Here is a 19569-nt window from a genome sequence, read left to right as displayed (position 1 = left end):
CTACCAAATATATCTTCAAGCTCAATTTCTGCAAGGAAAGCAAAATACTCAGACAATTTGAGCAGAAACCTTATAGATCCTCACGAGTGGAAACTAAATCCACAAGTCTTCAGCATGATAACAGAGAAATGGGGGACCCCAGACATAGATCTATTTGCCTCTCCTCAAAATTATCAATTGAAAAGATTCTGCACAAGGACTTATCACAGACAAGCATGGAAAGTGGACGCCCTATCCTTCAGTTGGAAAAACTTTAGTTTACGCCTTTCCTCCTCTGCCTCTTCTTCCCAAGGTTTTCCTAAAAGTCAGACAAGAGAAACCAAAGATGATACTAATTGCCCTGGACTGGCCCCACCAATACTGGTACCCAATCCTAAGGAACTTGTCTCAGTACTCAGCTTGGACCTTACCTCAAAGACCTCAGCTACTGTCCCAGCAAAGCAATCAGATCCTCCACAATCAATTCCAGACACTGAACCTGGCAGCATGGCTGATCATGTAGTTATACAAACAACACCTCTCAGTAAAGCTGTGATGGATGTCATTTTGAAAGCCAGAAGGCCTAGTACTAGAAAACTTTATCCTGATAAATGGAAGAGATTCTGTGCTTGGAATCAAGCACAAGGAAACTGATACAGCAGAATCAAATATTCCTCAGATATTACAATATTTAACTGAGATGCTTGACAAAGGCATATCTTTCTCATCAATTAAAATCCATGCCCCTGTCATTTCTCCTCATTACAATACAGAGCCACCAATCTTTGCTCATCCTTTACTAAAGCAGTATCTTAGAGGAGCCAAAAATTTAAAGCCTCCTAGAAGATCAACATTACCTGCATGGGACCTCAATTATGTGTTGGAAAAGCTCACCCTGCCCCCATTTGAACCAGCTGCTACCGCTGATATAAAGTTCTTATCATGGAAAACAGCTCTGCTACTAGCAATTACTTCAGCAAGAAAAGTTTCAGAGCTACAGGCCCTCATGGCTGTAGAGCCTTTTATCATATTTTACCCAGACAGAGTGTCTCCGAGGACAAATCCTACATTTATGCCTAAGGTGGTTTCCAGTGTGGCTCTTAACCAAACAATTCATCTGCCAACCTTTTATCCAAATCCACAGAACAAGGGGGAGAGAATTCTGCATTCCTTGGATGTACACAGACAGCTAAGATTCTACTTGAGCAGGACTAAAGCTCTAAGAAAAACTTAGCAATTACTAGTGACATAAGCTGCAGGATCAGAAGGAAAGGCTATTTCAAAGCAGACAGTTTCAAATTAGATAAGCCACTGCATCCGTTTCTGCTACTTACACCATGGTAAACCTGTGCCCAAGGGCATTAGTTCTCATTCCACCAGGGTTGCAGCCACATCAGCAGCCTTTCTCAGAGGAGTACCAACCAAAGACATTCTAGAGGCTGCTACTTGGAGCTCTGTTCACACCTTTACAAAGCCTTATCATTTGCCTCTCTACTCTAAGTCCAGGGCAGACTTTGCCACTGCAGTTCTGCAGGGCCTTATAGCCGCTCCTAATGCTGTTTAGCTCCAGCCTCCCAACCATAGCTTTGGGATTCTACCCAAATGTAATGACTACAACAGTGAAACACGAAGAACATAGTACAGTTGTGTACACTTACCATAAATGTAGATGTTCGAGTGTATTCACTGTTGCAGTCCAGGTTACCCACCCGCCATTCCCCTGTCATTCTGGAGTTTATCTTTTCGTCTCTATCTTCTACAACCTATGTGGTGTATTTGTTTGTAGATGAAGGTAAAGTTTATATTGATGCATGTATATATATATATACACATATATATTTTTGCTATCTTTTTGGGGGCACCTGACATCTGGGGCAAGAAAAACTAAAGAAAATGGCGTTGGCTGCATGTTTTATACCCCTGATGACCTGATGTCATGGAAGAGGAGACAGCAACCGACGCAGGACCCAAGACTTTGGAATTCAGGCTGACTGAGGGCAACCTGCAAGCAGATTACCCAAATGTAATGACTGCAACAGTGAATACACTCGAACATCTACATTTATGGTAAGTGTACACAACTGTACTTGGCTAAAATCAAATGTACAAGTGGCTTTCAACTTGCACAAGGAATGCACAAAATAAATGTGCTTAAGCAGGACAGCTGGTATGAAGAAGAATTAACAGGTTTCTAACTAACAAGCTTATCTGTACCTGTCTGCATCAGTACCTACTGTAAACACACATCCATCTGAGAGCAAGGCTGGACTTAAAGAACCAAAGAAAGCTTCTTCCAGTGCTGCCTCGCTCTCATTTCTTCAAAGCTCTTTGGTGTGTGAGATCAGAGTAGACCTTCTAAGGGATAATGGCACAGCCAGTGAAAATGCGAGTATATAAGGTGGGTGAACCACAGAATAATGACATGGATCCCCCTGATTGTGCTTTGCATGTCAGTAGGTAGAATTAAGCATCTGGCGTGAGGTGTGGATTATATGATGAATGGCAGTGGGGGAACCCAATTAGGCTGAGTGAGATTCATGATCACTACCACCTGAGACATTGACTTGTCCTTGCCTTCCCAGTGTTAAACTGATGGTAGCTTGCTTGTAGCTAGGGTTGACATGCCTCAAGTCTCCAATAGGACATGCCCCAGTTGCTAGAAAATCCCAATTCCCTCCCCTTGGATGGACAAGCTGATATATGAACCCCCACCCCCCAGTCTCCTCCAGCATGGCAGCCTGTTTACTGCTAATTGAACTCTGGTAATCTGAGTCACAGTAAGTATTCCATCGCTCTTTGCTGCAGAGCCAGGTGCAGCTAAAACTTTTGACTTTATTAATAATGTATTTGTTTTTGCAGTTTTAATCAAAAAAAAAATCACACTTTGTAGACACCAGGAAGTTGTAAAAAAATGTTAAGAATATTTTACATCTAATTTGACGAAACAAGTCATGGGCATTCAGAATTGCCAGTTAGCTGAAACACCTGATGTTCATAAATATCATTTGCATATATCCCATCTGCCTCTGACACAAGGTTTGGAAGGTCACTTATTGGAAGTTCTAGCTTTGCTGGAGTTTTCATTTTGTTTTTACTGATTGTTTTTTCAGTGACCTTCTCACTCATTGTTTGTTGTTTGGTATATTTTTGCAGTGACCCTAATGATAATGGACATCAGCTGGGTATAACAGCCCTGTGTTTCTAATGCTTAGTCAAACACTCTGCTTGTGCTGTGCCAATGAGTCATAACAATGCCGAAATATGAATATCCAAAGCTAGTGGGGTTTGGCTTTATTGGCCTGAAATTGTCCATTAGAATGACGAAACAAGTCATGGGCATTCAGAATTGCCAATTAGCTGAAACATCTGATGTTCATAAGGATCATTTGCATAAATCTCATGTGCCTCTGACACAAGAGGTTTGGGAGGTGACTTATTGGAAGTTCTAGCTTTGCTAGAGTTTTCATTTTGTTTTTACATCTAATTTTGTGGAAAATAGTGCATTTATATTGCTTAACACTAGGTGGCAGAATTTAATTGCCTATTTAAGGAAATGTTTTATGAGGGAGTATGTATCTGATGAAACGTCAGTTGGAATAGTGAACAAAAGCACTTATATTTTATTACATTTTTACAAGCTCCTGGCATCTACAAAGTGTTTTTTAGGCAGATTTTGTTGTTTTTGCAGTTTTAAGATGTTTTATCTTACACTATTATTCCAGTTTGCAAAAGTATAGAAATGTATCTGTTCATTATGGAATATGTTGTAGGTGTCATCTTTATTCCTTACAGTTTGCAGTAGCTGTTAACCTCCTTGTGTTGTCTTTATAGGCCAAGATATTAGGCATTGTAATTGAATCAGGACAAAAGTCATGGTTATTCAACCTGATGGTAATCTCAGATAAATGGATGGTCAGCGGGGAATCTTTTAACTTAACACCCTCCCCCTTGCACAAACCGATCTAGTCTCCAGAGGTTGGCATGCAGTGGGCTGCATGGCATTTTGTCCATCCGTGTGTGCCTCAGCCATGAGCCGTGACCCCAGACCCCAGATCTCCTGTAGCATGTAAACCGCACCCCCCCACCCTGACACATCCCCAGCCCCTGTTGAGGATTTAAATTGTTTAATCCATTTGAATGCATGCACCCAGAGGATGAGAATGCCCAATTTTCCTGCTATGAAGCACCCAAGCTGTTAATCAAATCTGGATTGTCTGCGCCATCTTGGGACTTAATCCCTCTGCAGTGCACAGGAGCAGGGTACTTAACTAGAAATGGTTAATTCCCATGTGTTTTTGGGATTGCCAGATCTTCCCCTGTGTGTCTTAAGAGTTTTGCTTTGATACTGATTTTAAAACATTTTATTACCTTGCGTTGGGGTGTGTGACATGTGGACGTGCACACTTGCGGTCTTTCAGTACTGTGTATTACTGCCTTATATTTTTAGTTTTTCTTTTGCATCCCGGGCTTTCATTAAAAGAGATCATTAAAACTGATTTTGTCCTTAATCTGAATAGTCATCCATTAGCTTTACATATTGATGTAGTTACTTATAAGAGCTGATTTCCAAACTGTTCCACATTCTTCCTTGAATATATTTTTATGCAGGTTCTCTGCATTCTTTATAAATTATTACTTAATTGTGATGCTGTGGTGTGGCTATTTTGTTATTGAATGTATATCCAGTCTTTTGGCGGTAAAAAGTCTGGTGGCAGAAAATGTTAAAATTATCATGTTAGTTATTTAATTTACTGTTTTACTTGCTCTCTTGATTCTTTTAGAGGAATTGATATTTTTGCTTTGTTTCAACAGAAATCTATTTACTTAGCATTTATGGTTGCCAGAATATTAATATAATTGCTAAGGTTTTCCTTTCTCCGAGTTTCTTGAATATATATTATATCATTTTTGAATTTTCTACGATATAAGGATGTATTTTAATGATTAAACCAATTTTCTTTTCTTACATTTTCTATTCCTCTTTTGCTTGGTCATGCCATTTGTTTATTTTCTCTCTCCTTTTGTGCAAATTGTATTTCTTTTTTCTTCTGTGAACAGTATTGACTGTTTGCTGCTATATGTACAGTTTGAAAGTGTGTGCTGTGCCAAGATTATGCTTGCAGTTAGAGTATGAGTTAATTATGCACTGATTTTAGCATGGTTTCCATTGCAGGTTCCGAGTTTAAGACCCTATCACTTCCAGCTAAAGCACAAAAGAAAACACAGACAAATGATAATTCATGCTTGTAAATACTGTATGTAACCATAGCTTGTTAAGTTTTTGGCCAGTATTTCTTCTGTTTGTGCTGAGTGAATTTGTCTGGGCTGTGCCTAAAATTGGTCCATGTAATTAAGTGCAGTATCCATAAACAAAACAGAGATTCATGTCTAAATAATTTAAAAATTTGTGAAATCTTGTTTAATTTCATCTTTTATTCAGTACTGCAGCTCTGTGGAGAAGTTGTTTGGGCTGGGAATGCCAGCAACTTATAAGTATTAACACTTGTAACTGGACCATTTCCTGTCTATAAAAGGAAGCAAGTTGCACTTGGGAACTCTGCTTGGCTAGGCTCAAAAAAAACTGCCATGCTATTAGCATAGTACCTTTCTATGCTTGTATTTATTACTAAAAATTCTGTATGTTGTGGTAATTACTCAGTAAGAATTTCAACATAGTTAACTTTTTAATGATTTCACATATTACAAGTTGAACTTGTTGGCACACAGCTTTCATTTGAAATTGTCTAGATCTACCTGGCCTCAGACATAACTGTAAAAAAAAAAAAAAAAAAACTTTTTTGTTGTGGATTTTTTTCTTGTGGTTCTGTTTCAGCAGACTACTTTATCCATGGTATTTTCTCACTACACTGAAAGTTTGTCCCTGTATTGCAGCCTGAGATTCCCCGTGACTTTGCTTTTCATGAAGGGACTCCTTGGGGATTAGTTATCTTACCCAGTAACTGTCTTCCCTTTCCTTGATAATGTCAGTCTCTCCTTTAGACAAGTCCACACCATCCTTCTACTACAGCTGTTCTTTATTGCTAACTTATTAGTGTTCGTCACAGATGGTATAACTGCATCCATTTTAATATGGCTGCTAAATTCAACATTCTGACTGCTGGTGTTATGTGAAGTTTCAGAATACATCCTGATGTGATGTGTGTGGTAACAAGGTTGCCAAAGTGATGACAGGTCTTTGGAATTCTTAGGTGTAGAAATTGAATGAAACCACAAAATTGAAAAACAGTGTAACAAAGTACATACGAATCAGCACTGCTGTGATTTACATTAACACTGACACTGGTTGCTCTTTATACATTTGTATTTCATTGTGTATGCACTCAGACACGCATGTTTGTATTCTGTATTTTTTGTATCAGCAAGGTATGGGGACCTTTTTGTCATAAGGGATTTTGTTTTAGACTGTTAAAGCCACATATTTTATAGTACTGTATTCTTGGACAATAGTTTTGATCATACTGAGTTCAGTAATGTGTGATTTTTGAAATACTGAAATGTACTGTGAACTGTTAGCATGGTGTAATGTAAAACCAAGCAACTGCAGTAGAAAATTGCTAGCTGTAGAGCAAACGTTATGTTGCAGGGGGTCTTGTGCCTTGAATGCATGTGTAAGAGCTGACCGTAGTTTAATTAGAAGGGTTTGGCAGTTAATAAGCAAACTGAGTGAGTGGACTGCACAAGCTTACCCTTTCCAGGAGAAGGATGCTGACAGAACCCCTAAAAAGCAGCAGTTACTGTCTGGTACATGTCCAAGGGTTGAAGCATTATACACTAGAATTAAGGGGTCGAATATAGACTGTAATAATACAGGTGTACAAGTGCATGCTCACACATTAAGTTCAGCATAGTGAGCGCTGCACAGTGCTTTCCAGCTGGCAGGGAGGAAGAAGGTTAAGAGCATTAAAAAAATACCCAACTTTAGAAATTGCTTCACCTTTGAAAATTACATCTGATTCCCTGTCTCCTCCTAACATCATGGAAGAATAAGGATGTGAGCAGAAATGACTGACAGTCACAGGGTGTCAAGGGAAAAGTTAGGTTCTTGAGTAGGCAGCCAAGTATCTACCATTGGTGACAGGAAGTAGTTCATTAGAAAGTGGAAGTAAGAGGGATAGCTAGCTTTATATATTTGCTAGCCTGTTAAGCCTACTACTCATAAATGCATTTTCACAAGGGTGACCTGGATACACCTTCTAGTCTTTAGCTTTTAACATTGTATGCTGTATTGCTTGTTGTACATATCAGAGGGCAGTGACAGAAATGAAATGTAGTTTTATTTAATTTTTATTTCATTTATATTTGTCCACCGGGGTAAAGCACTACTCTGTATGAACCTTTTTTAGAATCAGTCTGTGCTCAGAGTCAAACTGTTAGGGAATTGGAGGTTAGAATTAAATCCTGGACAACAGGAAGCAGCTCTTTAGCAGCTCATAGCTTAATTATGTATATAAATTGCCAGACATTATTTGTTATTTAAAGTGACAGGCTGAAAATTGCATAAACCAGAGATTATTTCAAATGATAGAGGAAACTGAAGTAAAGTAGTTTTCAGATGCATTTTCTGTGATCTGTTACTCGTATGCAGTGCAGTAGTTTTTCTTGTCTTATGCTGTAGTACTTTCTACCCTTTGTTATTGCTAGTAAATATTAGTATTAAATTTACAGTATAATTAATAAATAATAAATAATTACAGTATTCATTTCTTTTTCCTTCAAGCTTTCATTTAGTAAGAGCATTTTTTTTTTTATGTTTCATGCAGACTTTGTATTTTAGCTATTCTTAATTGTGTTTTCTTTGCTTTTAGATGCCAGCAGGACAACAGAAGCTTCCTGGAGCCTCCCCATCTCACTCACTACCTCATCAACCATTAGGAGAAGGTTCTCAGCTCCAGTCTGTACACCTACCCCAGTTGCAGTCTCCACATCAGTCACGTCCACCTTCACAACCTCAACCTGTCTCTAGACCCCCATCGCAGCCTCATTCCAGGCCACCTTCTCAACCTCAGAGTCTTTCAAGACCACCTTCTGAACCTGTATCCCGCTCATGCACCCCTTCTCAGCCACCAGTGCAGCCTTTGTTTGTCATCCAGAATCAAGTTTCTTCTTCCCCTCATGGTTCTGCACAGCATAGCATGAGACCTTCTTCTCAGCCTCAGGTACAGGCACCTTTTCAGTCTCCTGTGTCACATAGCCAAACAGAAACTTTACCCCAGTCTCAGCTGGCATCTCCAACCCAGATGCAGCTTCAGGTTCAACTTGCTCCGCAGTTCCAGACACAGACTGAAGCACATGCTCCGGTACAGCCTCGACCACAGCCTCAAGCCTTAACTTCTGTTGAAAGTCAACACAGTCAGCCTTCACATTTTCAACTTCAGTTTCCAGCACAGTCCCAAGTTCATACCCAGACAGCTCAGACACTTCACCTAACACCAGATCAGCAGCGGAACCTTCAGTTAGTGTCAAGTAATCTACAGACATACTCCGCAATTCAGAATCCTTCTCCACAGCAGAAGATGCGTGAAAGATTGCAGCAGGTAATGAAGTAGACAGCAGTAGTAATGTTATAAAGTGAAAGGTTGCTTTGATTTTTAGGATGCATTGCTTTTGAGCAAACTGGTTACTTTGTACCTGAACACTGTAGTTGGGTGTTATGACATGCCAGCCTGCAGTAACGTCAGATGTCTTTCTATTTATATGCTGCTGTACACACAACACAATGGAGTCTGCTTCTGGTCGACTCATGTACATCCGTCCATTCTACAAAAGGTAAATGTTATGTCCTACGTCTCTGTGGACGTCAGTCATAAACGGACATCCGGTACAAAACTGACGTCAGCATGCACGTACCTCAGAGCTTTTCTGCTGCCTGTGTGACTGCCAGCTTCGGTCGTCACTCCTTCGGAAAAGTAAACTTGTCTTATCCGACTTCAGATAAGTACCTCATAGGGGTTTTTGATTATCTCTTTGCTACTACTTTGGGGTTTCATGACAAGTAGAAAGGGCAAGTGTAGGTGTGGAAGGCAAATTCCACATAAGGATTCGCATGAGCTCTGCCTATTTTGCTTAGGCCAAAAACACGACCACACTACTTGTAGTATTTGTCATACCTTCATCCCCAAAATCCTCAGAAGTTGCCTAGCAACGTTAAAACTTTATCTAGAGAATCAGCAACTCAAATGTTTAGCTAAAGCTATGGATCTGACGTCTGGTTCCTCGGATGAGCCACTAGTCAAAAAGGCCAGAAAATCTAGGCCTGAACCGACTGCTGCACCCTCCATTCCAGCTGTACTTCTCGAGGCCAGTGAAGGCTCAAAGTCAGAGCCGAAATTCTTGGATCTTCCTCTGGCGGGTACCCCGGAGGAAGCCGTTAAAGATGCCAAGGGCACGTCCCATGTCCCAGAGGGAATTGCAGGCATCCGAATGGGTCGCTGAAGGGGAACCTAGGCTCCTCGTTTCCAAGGGCCCACGTGGGGGGGGGTCTCAGATTATAGTTCAGGAGGATGTTTCCACAGACATTGTGGAGTGCCGTTCAGCTTCCAGCCCTCCTCCTCTCCACCGATTCTCTGATACCTCGGCGTCAGAGTCCCACAGAAAGAAGACACAAAAGACCGAGCATCTTGCTCCTTCTCTGAAGCCAGCAGCCTCTGAACAGCTTCCTAACTGGCATGCCTTCACCTAAGGCCTTCTAAACTCCATCCTGGTCTTACGCCAGAACCCTGCTTTGGTCCAGGCCACTGCTGTGTCTACCTCTAATGGTAAACTTGGTCCCGTCTCTTCGGAAGATTCATCAGGAGATGAATGCCTCACTTGCAATTCCCAAATTGCTCCCCCCCCCCGGGGTGTACTTCCCCAGATAGGAGGAGTCTAATGGCACAGATTCCCCAGGAGAGGACATCACCTTTGTGGAAACTATAGCTCAAATGAAAGTTTTCTTCAAGTGGGACATCATTCAGGTCATCGAGACCCAAAAGAGGTTGTATGAACGTTTACAAATGGAGTATTCTAACCTGTCTGATGTACCTCCAGTGCACCCTGCTTTCTTGGATGCTTTCCTGGCTGCTTCAAAAACCCAGGTTCCCAACCACCTGCAGCCAAATGCCCGGACAGGTTCTACAAAGTCCCTGATGAGGCTGCATTTTTTTACAAAGCCCCTTCTGCAGATCCTTCGGTCATTAGTGCAGCTGCAGACAAACCTCCAAGTTACTCCCTTCTGCCTCCCTCCTGCCCTCGGATAAGGAGAGCAGATTAATGGAGCAGAAAAAAGTGTACACTTCTGCTACCTTAGCAGTAAGAGCCATCAGCTACCACACTCACATGGCCAAATACTCCCTGGCTGTAATGGCTGCTGTGGCTAAACAATTGGGGGATCTCCCTCTCTGCCAGACGGATGCCAAACAAAAAGCAAAAAGCATACCAGAAAATAGCCCTCTTCCAGGTCTGCTCCCTCTACTCCTGCTCCCAAACAACCCTTTCAGGGTAAAGATGGTAGCCTGTAACTATCAGTTACTACATCCAGACACCCCTTTTTCCATGCATCTCTCCCTCTCTCTCTCCTTCCTTGCTTGGAATCAGGTTACTTAGGGCTCTTGGGTCCTCTATAATAAAACAGGGATACTTCATGACATTGTTGGCCAAACCTGCTCCCAGAGGCATCCTTCAGCCTCCTGGAGACCAACTGGCTTTCTTCCCTCAGTTCTGCAAGAACTCCTCGTACAAGGAACAATTCAGTAAGTCTCTACACATGCAAGAGGAAAGGGGTTTTATACCAGGATGTTTCTGGTCCCCAGAAAAGAGGGCCCCTAGAGGCCAATCCTGGATTTATCCCATCACAACACCTTCCTCCAGGTTCCCTGCTTTCGGATGCTCACTCTTCCTACCCTTCTGCCCCTGATCCTTCCCCAGGCCTCCTTAGTATCCTTGGATATAAAAGATGTGTACTTACACATCCCAATTCATCCCCTCTTCAGGAAATTCCTCCACTTCTCAGTGGATTCTACACACTTTAAATTCTGTGATTTGCAATTTGGTCTCTCTACGACCCCAAGAGTGTTTACAAAATGCTTTGCACCAGTCATGGCCTTTGCCAGGACAAGGGGAACCCAACTCTTCGCCTATCTAGACGATATCCTGATAGACAACATCAGTCCCAATGGCCCTAGCTGGACTTCACTATTTTCCTTTTGAGAATTCCGGAATTCACCTTAAATCTCAAAAAAAATATCCTTGGTACCCACACAGGATCAGGTGTTCTTGTGATGTCACATTCTAACAGGGAAAATGATGGCCGGTCTTCCCCCAGAAAAAAATGTGGCACTCGCTTACTTCAAAGAAGTATGTACAATCAAAGCCATCTCAGCCAGTGAATTTCTCAGACTCCTGGGATTCATGGCCTCCACCATCCCCATGGTACCTCTGGCAAAGCTTCACATGAGGAAGTTCCAGTGGTACCTGAGAGCAGTCTGGAAGCAACATCTGCATTCCCTGGAGTTTATGGTCCCTATGCTGCTATGCCTTGCCAGAGAACTGAATTGGTGGATAGCCCAGATTCAGACCAACCCAGGCCTACCCCTGCCCCCCAAGCAGGATCTCTTCAAGATGCTTAAGACACAGGGTGGGGAGCAACCTTAGAGAATGGAGAGTGAGAAGCTCATGGACCCTCACTCAACAGAAAGACCACATCAGTATCAAGGAGATGAGAGCCATGATATTGGCCAAACAAATTTTCAAAGATCATCATTTACCAGGCACTCTGAGGTAGTACACAGACAGTACCACACTGCTGTGGTACATCAACAAATGGGGGGAGGGGGGCTTGTGGCAAGGTCCTACCTCTTGTGCAGGTTGGCCCTGCAAGCATGGGAAATTGCCGTGGAGGGACAAGTCAACATCCAAGCTGTCTACATACCTTCAGCAGGCAATATGATGGCAGAGTCTTTAAACAAGACCATGACACTGTATCATAAGTTGGATGCTAAATGGGGATGTTTTCCTGGACACTATCCATCAATGGAGTATTCCAGATGTGGATCTGTTTGCCTCACCCATGAACAGGCAGCTTCCAGCCTTTTGCTCGAGGATACCATATCGTGAAGCATGGAGGGGGGGGGGTGCTGTCTCATTCCCTTGAAGGTGGTGTACTCCTGCATTTCCCCCTTCCCTCTCATACAGACAAATTCTGCTGAAAATTCAGAAAAAACAACCTAAAATCTTGTTCGTGACTCCCTATTGGCCAAGGCAGCATTGGTACCCCGTATTACTCCATCTAGCCAAGGGCAGTGACCACAGTTACCCCACCAGATGGACCTGCTCAAACAGAATGGGAATGCTCTTACATCCCCAGCTGTCCACCCTGAACCTTACATTGTGGTTGATAGGGCACTAATTCCCTTTAGACACCTCTACACCGAGAACGTGTTTTAGGTTTTGCAAGAGACCAGGAAATCATACCTTTCAAAGTGGAAGAGAAACACAATTTACAGCCACTGGCAGTACAACCTCCAGTGGTATTGTCCTATGTGTGTGATTTGATGAAGTCTGGACTATCTTATTCTTCTGTCAAGACCCATTTGTCTGCCATCTCAGCATGCCTGCCACTCACGCCACCTTTGGCTTCTAGCTTAGAAGTTATACTTTCCCTGAAAGGGATTCTGCACATCAGAACCCCAAGGAAGCCCACTTCCGCCTCCTTGGGATCTAAATTTTGTACTGGAGAAGTTGACTCTCCCACCCTTTGAGCCAGCCATTTCGGAGATTCAAGCCCTTATGGCCTCTCTTCCATTTACTGTCTTCCACAAGGACAGGGTGTGTTTACGTACCAACCCAACTTTCAAGCCCAAAGTGGTCAATGGAACTGTCATTGAATCAAGTCATCAACCTACCAACCTTTTTCCCTTCATCCCAAAACTCGGCAGAAAGGATACTTCATTCCTTAGATGTACACAGACGACTCAAATACTATTTGGCTAAGACCAAACCCATCCGTAAATCAGAGGCTCTTTGTCTCCTACCAGAGCCCCAGAACACCCTGTTTCCAATCAAACCATATCCTCTTGGATATCTAAACCATCTCTTTTTGTTATACAACCCATCCCTCTCCAGTAAAGGCACACTCCACTATGGCAGTGTCCTCCTCTGACACCTTTTTCAAGGGTTTGGATACAGCTGCTATTTTAGAAGTAGCTACATGGTCCTCTGTCTATACCTTCACCAGACACTACAAGCTGGTCATCGTTTCTAGAACTAGAGCAGGGTTTGCTAGAGCCATCTTGCATGGATTTGTAGAAAATGCTTCTGGTCCTCCACCCAAATCTTAGTACAGAAGCTTTTGCACTCTCCCTTGTGTTATGGATACAGCAGCATATGAATAGAAGAGCATAGTATTGTTGGGTAAAATCTTGTAACGTTAGATGTCCTTCTCTTCTGTATGCTGATGTATATTTTCCTGGCCTTCCCCCTCACACTTGCCTAACTCCTGGAGTACCAACTCCGTAGTTGCTGATTCCAGTGGCATTCATGGACATCAGTTAGGTATGTACTGATGTCCGTTTTGTACCCGATGTCCTTTTACGACCGATGTTCACAGAGAGATGCAGGACGTCACGTGCACCCAAGTGGTAGCATCTGTCTTTTGTAGAATGGCCGGATGTATGTGAGTCGACCACAGGCAGAGACCCTTGCGTTATGGATACAGCAGCACATAGAAAAGAAGGACATCTAATGTTATGGTAAGATTTTACGCAACAGTACGTTTCCAGTTTTCTTTATTTTCAGTGTAGCAGATGTTTTAGAATTGTTTCACATTTTTTTCTGAGTATGTTGCAGTTAACATGATTTGACTGCTAGCTCATCACATGAAAAAGTGTATTTGGTTTGCTTACTTGGTATCTTTTCACATTGTTGCAAAGTTATCATTTCAGTATATTTTATGTAGTAGTGTGCTGACAGGGACCTTTTGAAATTAGCGCTTCTGTTTAGGGTAGACCTGGAAAAGTGTTGCTGTACAGATGGTGACAAGGGCAAGGGTGGTGTTTTATTAGTTTACCCTTATTATTGGCCGAGTTCCAACTCAGCTGAAGCTTTGTATTTTGAGTTCATATGTCCTGTGATTTTACTTTGAGGGACTTACTGCCATGGTTTCTACTTGGATTGCTTTTGTTTACTTTTCTTCCTCAGCTTGTGGTTGTGCTGAAGCAGAATGCACCCTAACAGTATATGCTATTTTGTCACTGTGGCTCCGTAAGTCTGTGCACTGCTGACCCTACAGTCACCGGTTATCTGTAGCCCCTCATTCAGAATGCATCATTCGAAAGTTTTTGTATTTCATGTGTTAAAAAAAAAAAAAAAGAATCATTTGTGTTTTGTGTGTGTGTATATACATATATATATATATATATATATATATATATATGTGTGTGTGTGTGTGTGTGTGTGTGTGTGTGTGTGTGTATAGATAGATATGTAGATATAATATAGGCAATGCATGGTTGTCAGTGCCACCAAAAAGCCTATTTCACCTGATTTGGTCCAGACCATTTGCTGCCAGGGCATCCCACCTGAAAGCTTGAAGCCTTTATCAGCCCAGACTTGCTGCTGGTGAAGACTGACAACACCACTTACAGGCACCAGTTTGACAGGCATTCCACTATGACTTTGCATGAATCAGAGAGGCTTAAAGTAACCAAGCATAAAGCCAGGCTAAGTCAAGTCCCCACACAATCCTAGTAGACCACTACAACTATACCAATCTCATAACCTTCGAAGTCCTCAGCCCAGACAACAGTAAGCATGATTTGCGATGCCACTGGGCTGGATTCCATCATCTTTCCCGCACCCACAATTGGTAATATGACTGTTCAGTTCCTTTGTGTGACAGGTTTTTGATCCCCAGGATGCATCTCTTAATTTGAACTGTACTCCAGAGGTTTTCCCACGCTCACTTGTACCTGCTTGTCCATTGACTGCTTTTACTACTTTATTAAAGTTTCATGGTCTTTCCCTTACCTGGTAGGATGCAATTGCATAGGTGCAGAAATGCACGGTTTAGCACAGTAAAGTGATGCTACCATCAGACCCAGTAGGTTCGCCATTATAGAGTCTGGGGAGCGAGGCCCTCTTGCACCCCCTCCACAAGGCTCCATACAGCAGAGTGCCAGGCTGCCAAAAACTTATTTGTAAGACAAAGAAAATGAGTAGGTGGTGGTCTTCATAAGAAACATTGCTACATCGCATTCATTATTGAGCAGGATTAACCACAAGTAGACTTTAGTCTTGTGGCCAGACTTCAGTAAAAGTTTGGCATTTACTGATTGAGGCAGAGTTACCGCCCACAACAGGGATGTTAATGGAGCATGTTTATAAGGAGAGCATAACCTATGCCATATTTTTTTTTTTTTTTTTACTGTTGAATATTGCAGTCATCCACTTTGAGGTTTGTTAGTCACTTCATTGCAAGATTTGAAAGCAAGTGCTAATTGCAGTTTGGCATTTTCTGTTCTAAGCATTGCACCATTGATTGGTATTGCAGTTGTGCTCTTTACAATAATCCTATAAAAATTACCAACAGCTGTGCTCATGGGAGATGGATTCTTCCAAAGGACCATGTAATTCATGTATTTATTTTGAAAATTAAGACCACATTGTTAGTTGTAACTATCATAAACTTATTGTAAAATTACTACAAAGGAGGACTATGAATTTTAGGAGCCTTTGTGTGTCACATATTAATTGTACCGTCCAAGTGGATGCTCTGTATTTCTAGGCGAGTGATCTGTGCCACAGGACTAGGTCCCTTTTCAAATGCAAGAAAAAGCACAAGAAATCCTTAAATATCCTTTACATGCTGTGTAATATGGAAAACCTAAGGCATGTATTAATCACAGAGCTTACTGCTGGAGAGATCGAGGCCATACTGACTCAACCATTTTCAAGCCTGTGCCCCCACCTGGATAGTCTTTCAGCTCTAGTGACTCGTGCAGTCTAGGTGTCAGATGCAGACATCTTGTAGCCTTTCCTAAACCCCTCAGTTACAGGAGAATGGTCATCATTAGATCACTGTCATTAATAAACGAGACATATCCTGGTAAGAATGCCAGATGTCTGGCCACCGGCCAGTCTCAAAGCTTCAGGCGTCTTCTTTAGGCACAGTACATCTGCCTTTAGCAGGAGAGTTTATGCTGGTATAAGAGGGACTTATAGCCATGCCAAAACTCAAAACTTTCTTGCTGTATGTATGCTTATGCAGACTCTTAGCTTAGTGATATTTTAACGGGAGGTTAGCTTCAGCTACAGTTTCAGGCATCCACATTGGAGAAACCTTCCTTTTTCCTTTGAGAAACAATAATAAATTAATGCTTCTGTCATTAAGGGAAATGCGGTAAGTAAAGCACCTGCTTACACTTGACAAGGTTATCAGAACTTGTCAGAAATTTGGGATGCATGGCTAAACAAAAAAAGGCCCCTGTGGTCATTAGCCTAGTACACACCTGTGTGAACCTATAAGTACACGCATACCGCTTGTATTTTTGGCTTATGTGATGAATACAGCATTGTCATTTCAAATTTGACTGTCTTTCTCTCCTAAGTCATTATTAAGTAGGCCCATCTCCCATAAAGCTTTTCTAGAGAGCAAATGTCTCAGATTTGTTATGAGTGACCATGCTCTCATAGTCAACATCAGCAGACCTCCCCCCTCAGTCTAAAAAGAAAAAATCAACTAAAAAGAATTGACAAATCCCATATGTCTACCTCTTTTCTGCGGTCTAAAACTGGTGATTGAGCTGAGCTGCTTGCACAGCCATCACACCATCAGTCTGCTTCACCCTGCCCCTCAAATGCAGCCCCTCCAGAGACCACTGTGGCCCAGAACATCACATATTCCTACAGAATGTTCATCAGGCAGAACTCACCGCAAAGGGAGAACCACAATTTATTTTTATCTGAGGGTTTGGGAGGCATAATATTTGATAGAATGTAGGTACTTTTTTTCTGAGTACATGTAACCGGGTTTGAAGGAAGCAAGGAAACCTGCTACTAGAAAAATCATACTTAGCCAAATGGAAAAGATTTTCTAGTTATTGCTAAACCAGAGACCAAGACTCATACAAAGAGGCTTCCTTGCTTGTTCAGTACCTTTGAATTGTTCAAGAAGTCCATTTGAATTCTGTTAGACCAGTATCTGCATTACAAGCTCTTATGTCTACTGAACCATTTTTGATTGTTCATATGGATAGTGTGTGTATTAGAATCAACACTACCATACAGTGGATATAAAAAGTTTACATACCTCTGGTAAAATGCCAGGTTTTGTGGTATAAAAAATGAGACCACAATAAATCATTTAAAAACTTTTCCCACCTTTAATGTGACCTATAACCTGTACAATTCAATTGAAAAACAAATCTGTTAGGGGACAAAATATAAAAAATAAAAAAACATACAATACACTGGTTGCATAAGTGTGCAAACCCTTAAACTAATACTTTGTTGTGTATGCACCCCCTCAAACTTGTACTTTGTTGAAGCACCTTTTGATTTAATTACAACATTCAGTCTTCAGGGGTAGGAGTCTGTCAGCATGGCACATCTTGACTTGGCAATATTTGCCCACTCTTCCTTGCAAAAACACTCCTTTTTGCCTTCCCTCTCAACAGACAACTTCCTCTTTTTTTGTGCCAGAAGCCCAGGTCTTTTAGTTTGGAAGGTAGATGCCTTGTCTTTTTCTTGGAAAGGGATGTTTCTTTATGCTTTGCCTCCCCTTACCCTCATTCCAAAAGTCCTGTTCAAAATGCAACAGGATGCATCCAAAATCTTGCTGGCGATTCCCTTTTGGCTGAGACCGCATTTGTTCCCTCCTCTTCTGCATTTAGCCAGGGGCAGTCATCAAATGTTACGTCACAGAGTGGACCTACTCACACAAGACAAAGGGACCTCTCATCCACCCCCACTTGTCCACTCAGCTGACACAGTGAATGATAAGATTTTGATTCCACATGGACACCTTTTTTCTGAGGATGTGCTTAGGGTCCTGAATGAGGCCAGGAAACCCAATGCTAGGAAGCCTTACTTATCCAAATGGAAGAGGTTTTTTGCTTGGGGTCTTTCTCATAATCTCGATCCACTTTCTGTGGATGTTCCTTTGGTTCTGTCTTGCTCAATGTTGGGTTGGCTTTATTCCTCTCTTAAGGTTGACTTATCCAGCTGTCTCTGCTTGTCTGCCTTCATCTCCTCCTTTAGTATCTAGATTTGAGGGTAAACAATTCCTTAAAGGCTTCCTTCATATTAGGCCTCCCAGGAAGCATCTTCCTCCTCCCTGGGATCTTAGTTTTGTTTTGGAAAAATTGACTCTGGTTACTGTAGAACCTTTACAGCATCATCTTCCCTGCAGCATTGCTCTTGGAAGACTGTACTTTTGTTAACCCTTATACCCTGCATACTAATCCTTTTATGTTCAGGGTGATGATTGAGTTGTCCTTGAATTAGTCTATTTATTGCCCACTTTTTTCCCTTCTCTGCAATCTGCCAGTGAGAAGGTGCTGCACATGTTGGATGTGCAGAGTCAACTCAGATTTTATTGAGATAAGACTATTAGGAAATCTGATCAACTTTTCGTTTCCTTTCATCCTAGGTCCTTAGAATTAGCTGTATCCCACCAGACTGTTTCTTGGATTTCTAAAGCAATTTATGTTGGTTATTCCTTTCATGGTAAGAGCCTTCCTTCTCTTAAGGCTCATTCTACTAGAGCTGTGGGTTCTTCTTGTGCTTTTTTAAGGGTGTGAATACTAACTCTGATGTCCTTCAAGGATGCATCTGCAGTCATCACATATGGGTTGTCCTGCCTCAGGCAGCCCTTAGGTCGGCCGGATTCCAAAGTCTGGGTCTGACCTCGGCTGATGTCGCACTTTCCCCGACGTCAGAGCGTCTGGGGTATAAAAGCATCAGCCGATGCCATCTTCCTCAGTCTTTCTTGCCGCGTGGTGCCCGAAGCAGAAGCAGTTCGCAAGTGCCGGTCGGCCAGCTCCTGTGATTCAGCTACCGAAGACTTCGAAAAAGCTAAGTACCCCATTGGGGACTCTTTCTTGTCTCAGCCGATGTCAGATAAAGTAAATAATTGTTTAACTTGTGGGAAACAAATACCTCATAAGGATTTCCACTCTTACTGCCTCCCTTGCCTAGGCCCAGACCATGACGTCTCGGCCTGCTCAGCCTGTGCTTCCTTCAACCGATGAACTCTTAGACGTCGGTCGGAGTTTGCAGAGGAATTCTTTGGGGTTAGTTTTGCCTACAAGATGCCATCGGAGACTCCGACTTCACATTTGGTTAAAAAACAGGAGGACAAGGACCGACACACTCGGTCCGCGGTTTCGGCTGAAACCACGGTCAGGCCTACCGCGAGTGTCTCTGTTTCGGCTGAAACAGAGTCCTTGGCGCTTCCTATTACTGAAACCACTCAACCGACTACCTCGGCCCCGGAGGCCCCGGCCGAGTCGGTTGTTGAATTACCTACTGAAACCGGTGTCCAGGAAACGTCCGACACCATTCCTTTAGACAAGTCTACTCCTGCACGTGGTGCAG

The 19569-nt window shown here is 42.3% G+C and overlaps 1 protein-coding gene across 1 annotated transcript in view; it reads left to right on the top strand.

Annotated features, from left to right (window-relative positions):
- BICRA (BRD4 interacting chromatin remodeling complex associated protein) overlaps window positions 1–19569 on the top strand; it is a 2119634-nt gene that overhangs the window by 1441366 nt on the left and 658699 nt on the right. Inside the window, exon 8 of the mRNA XM_044070712.1 lies at window positions 7806–8534. Within this exon, the coding sequence (XP_043926647.1) occupies window positions 7806–8534 (729 nt within the window). The remainder of the gene's footprint in view (window positions 1–7805; window positions 8535–19569) is intronic.

The sequence above is a fragment of the Protopterus annectens genome, chromosome 1.part0 (assembly GCF_019279795.1).
Source record: "Protopterus annectens isolate FY-2018-M chromosome 1.part0, PAN1.0, whole genome shotgun sequence".
Taxonomy (NCBI): domain Eukaryota; kingdom Metazoa; phylum Chordata; order Ceratodontiformes; family Protopteridae; genus Protopterus; species Protopterus annectens.
The sequence above is the reverse complement of the archived record's forward strand: the minus strand, read 5'-3'. Positions and strand labels throughout refer to the sequence as shown.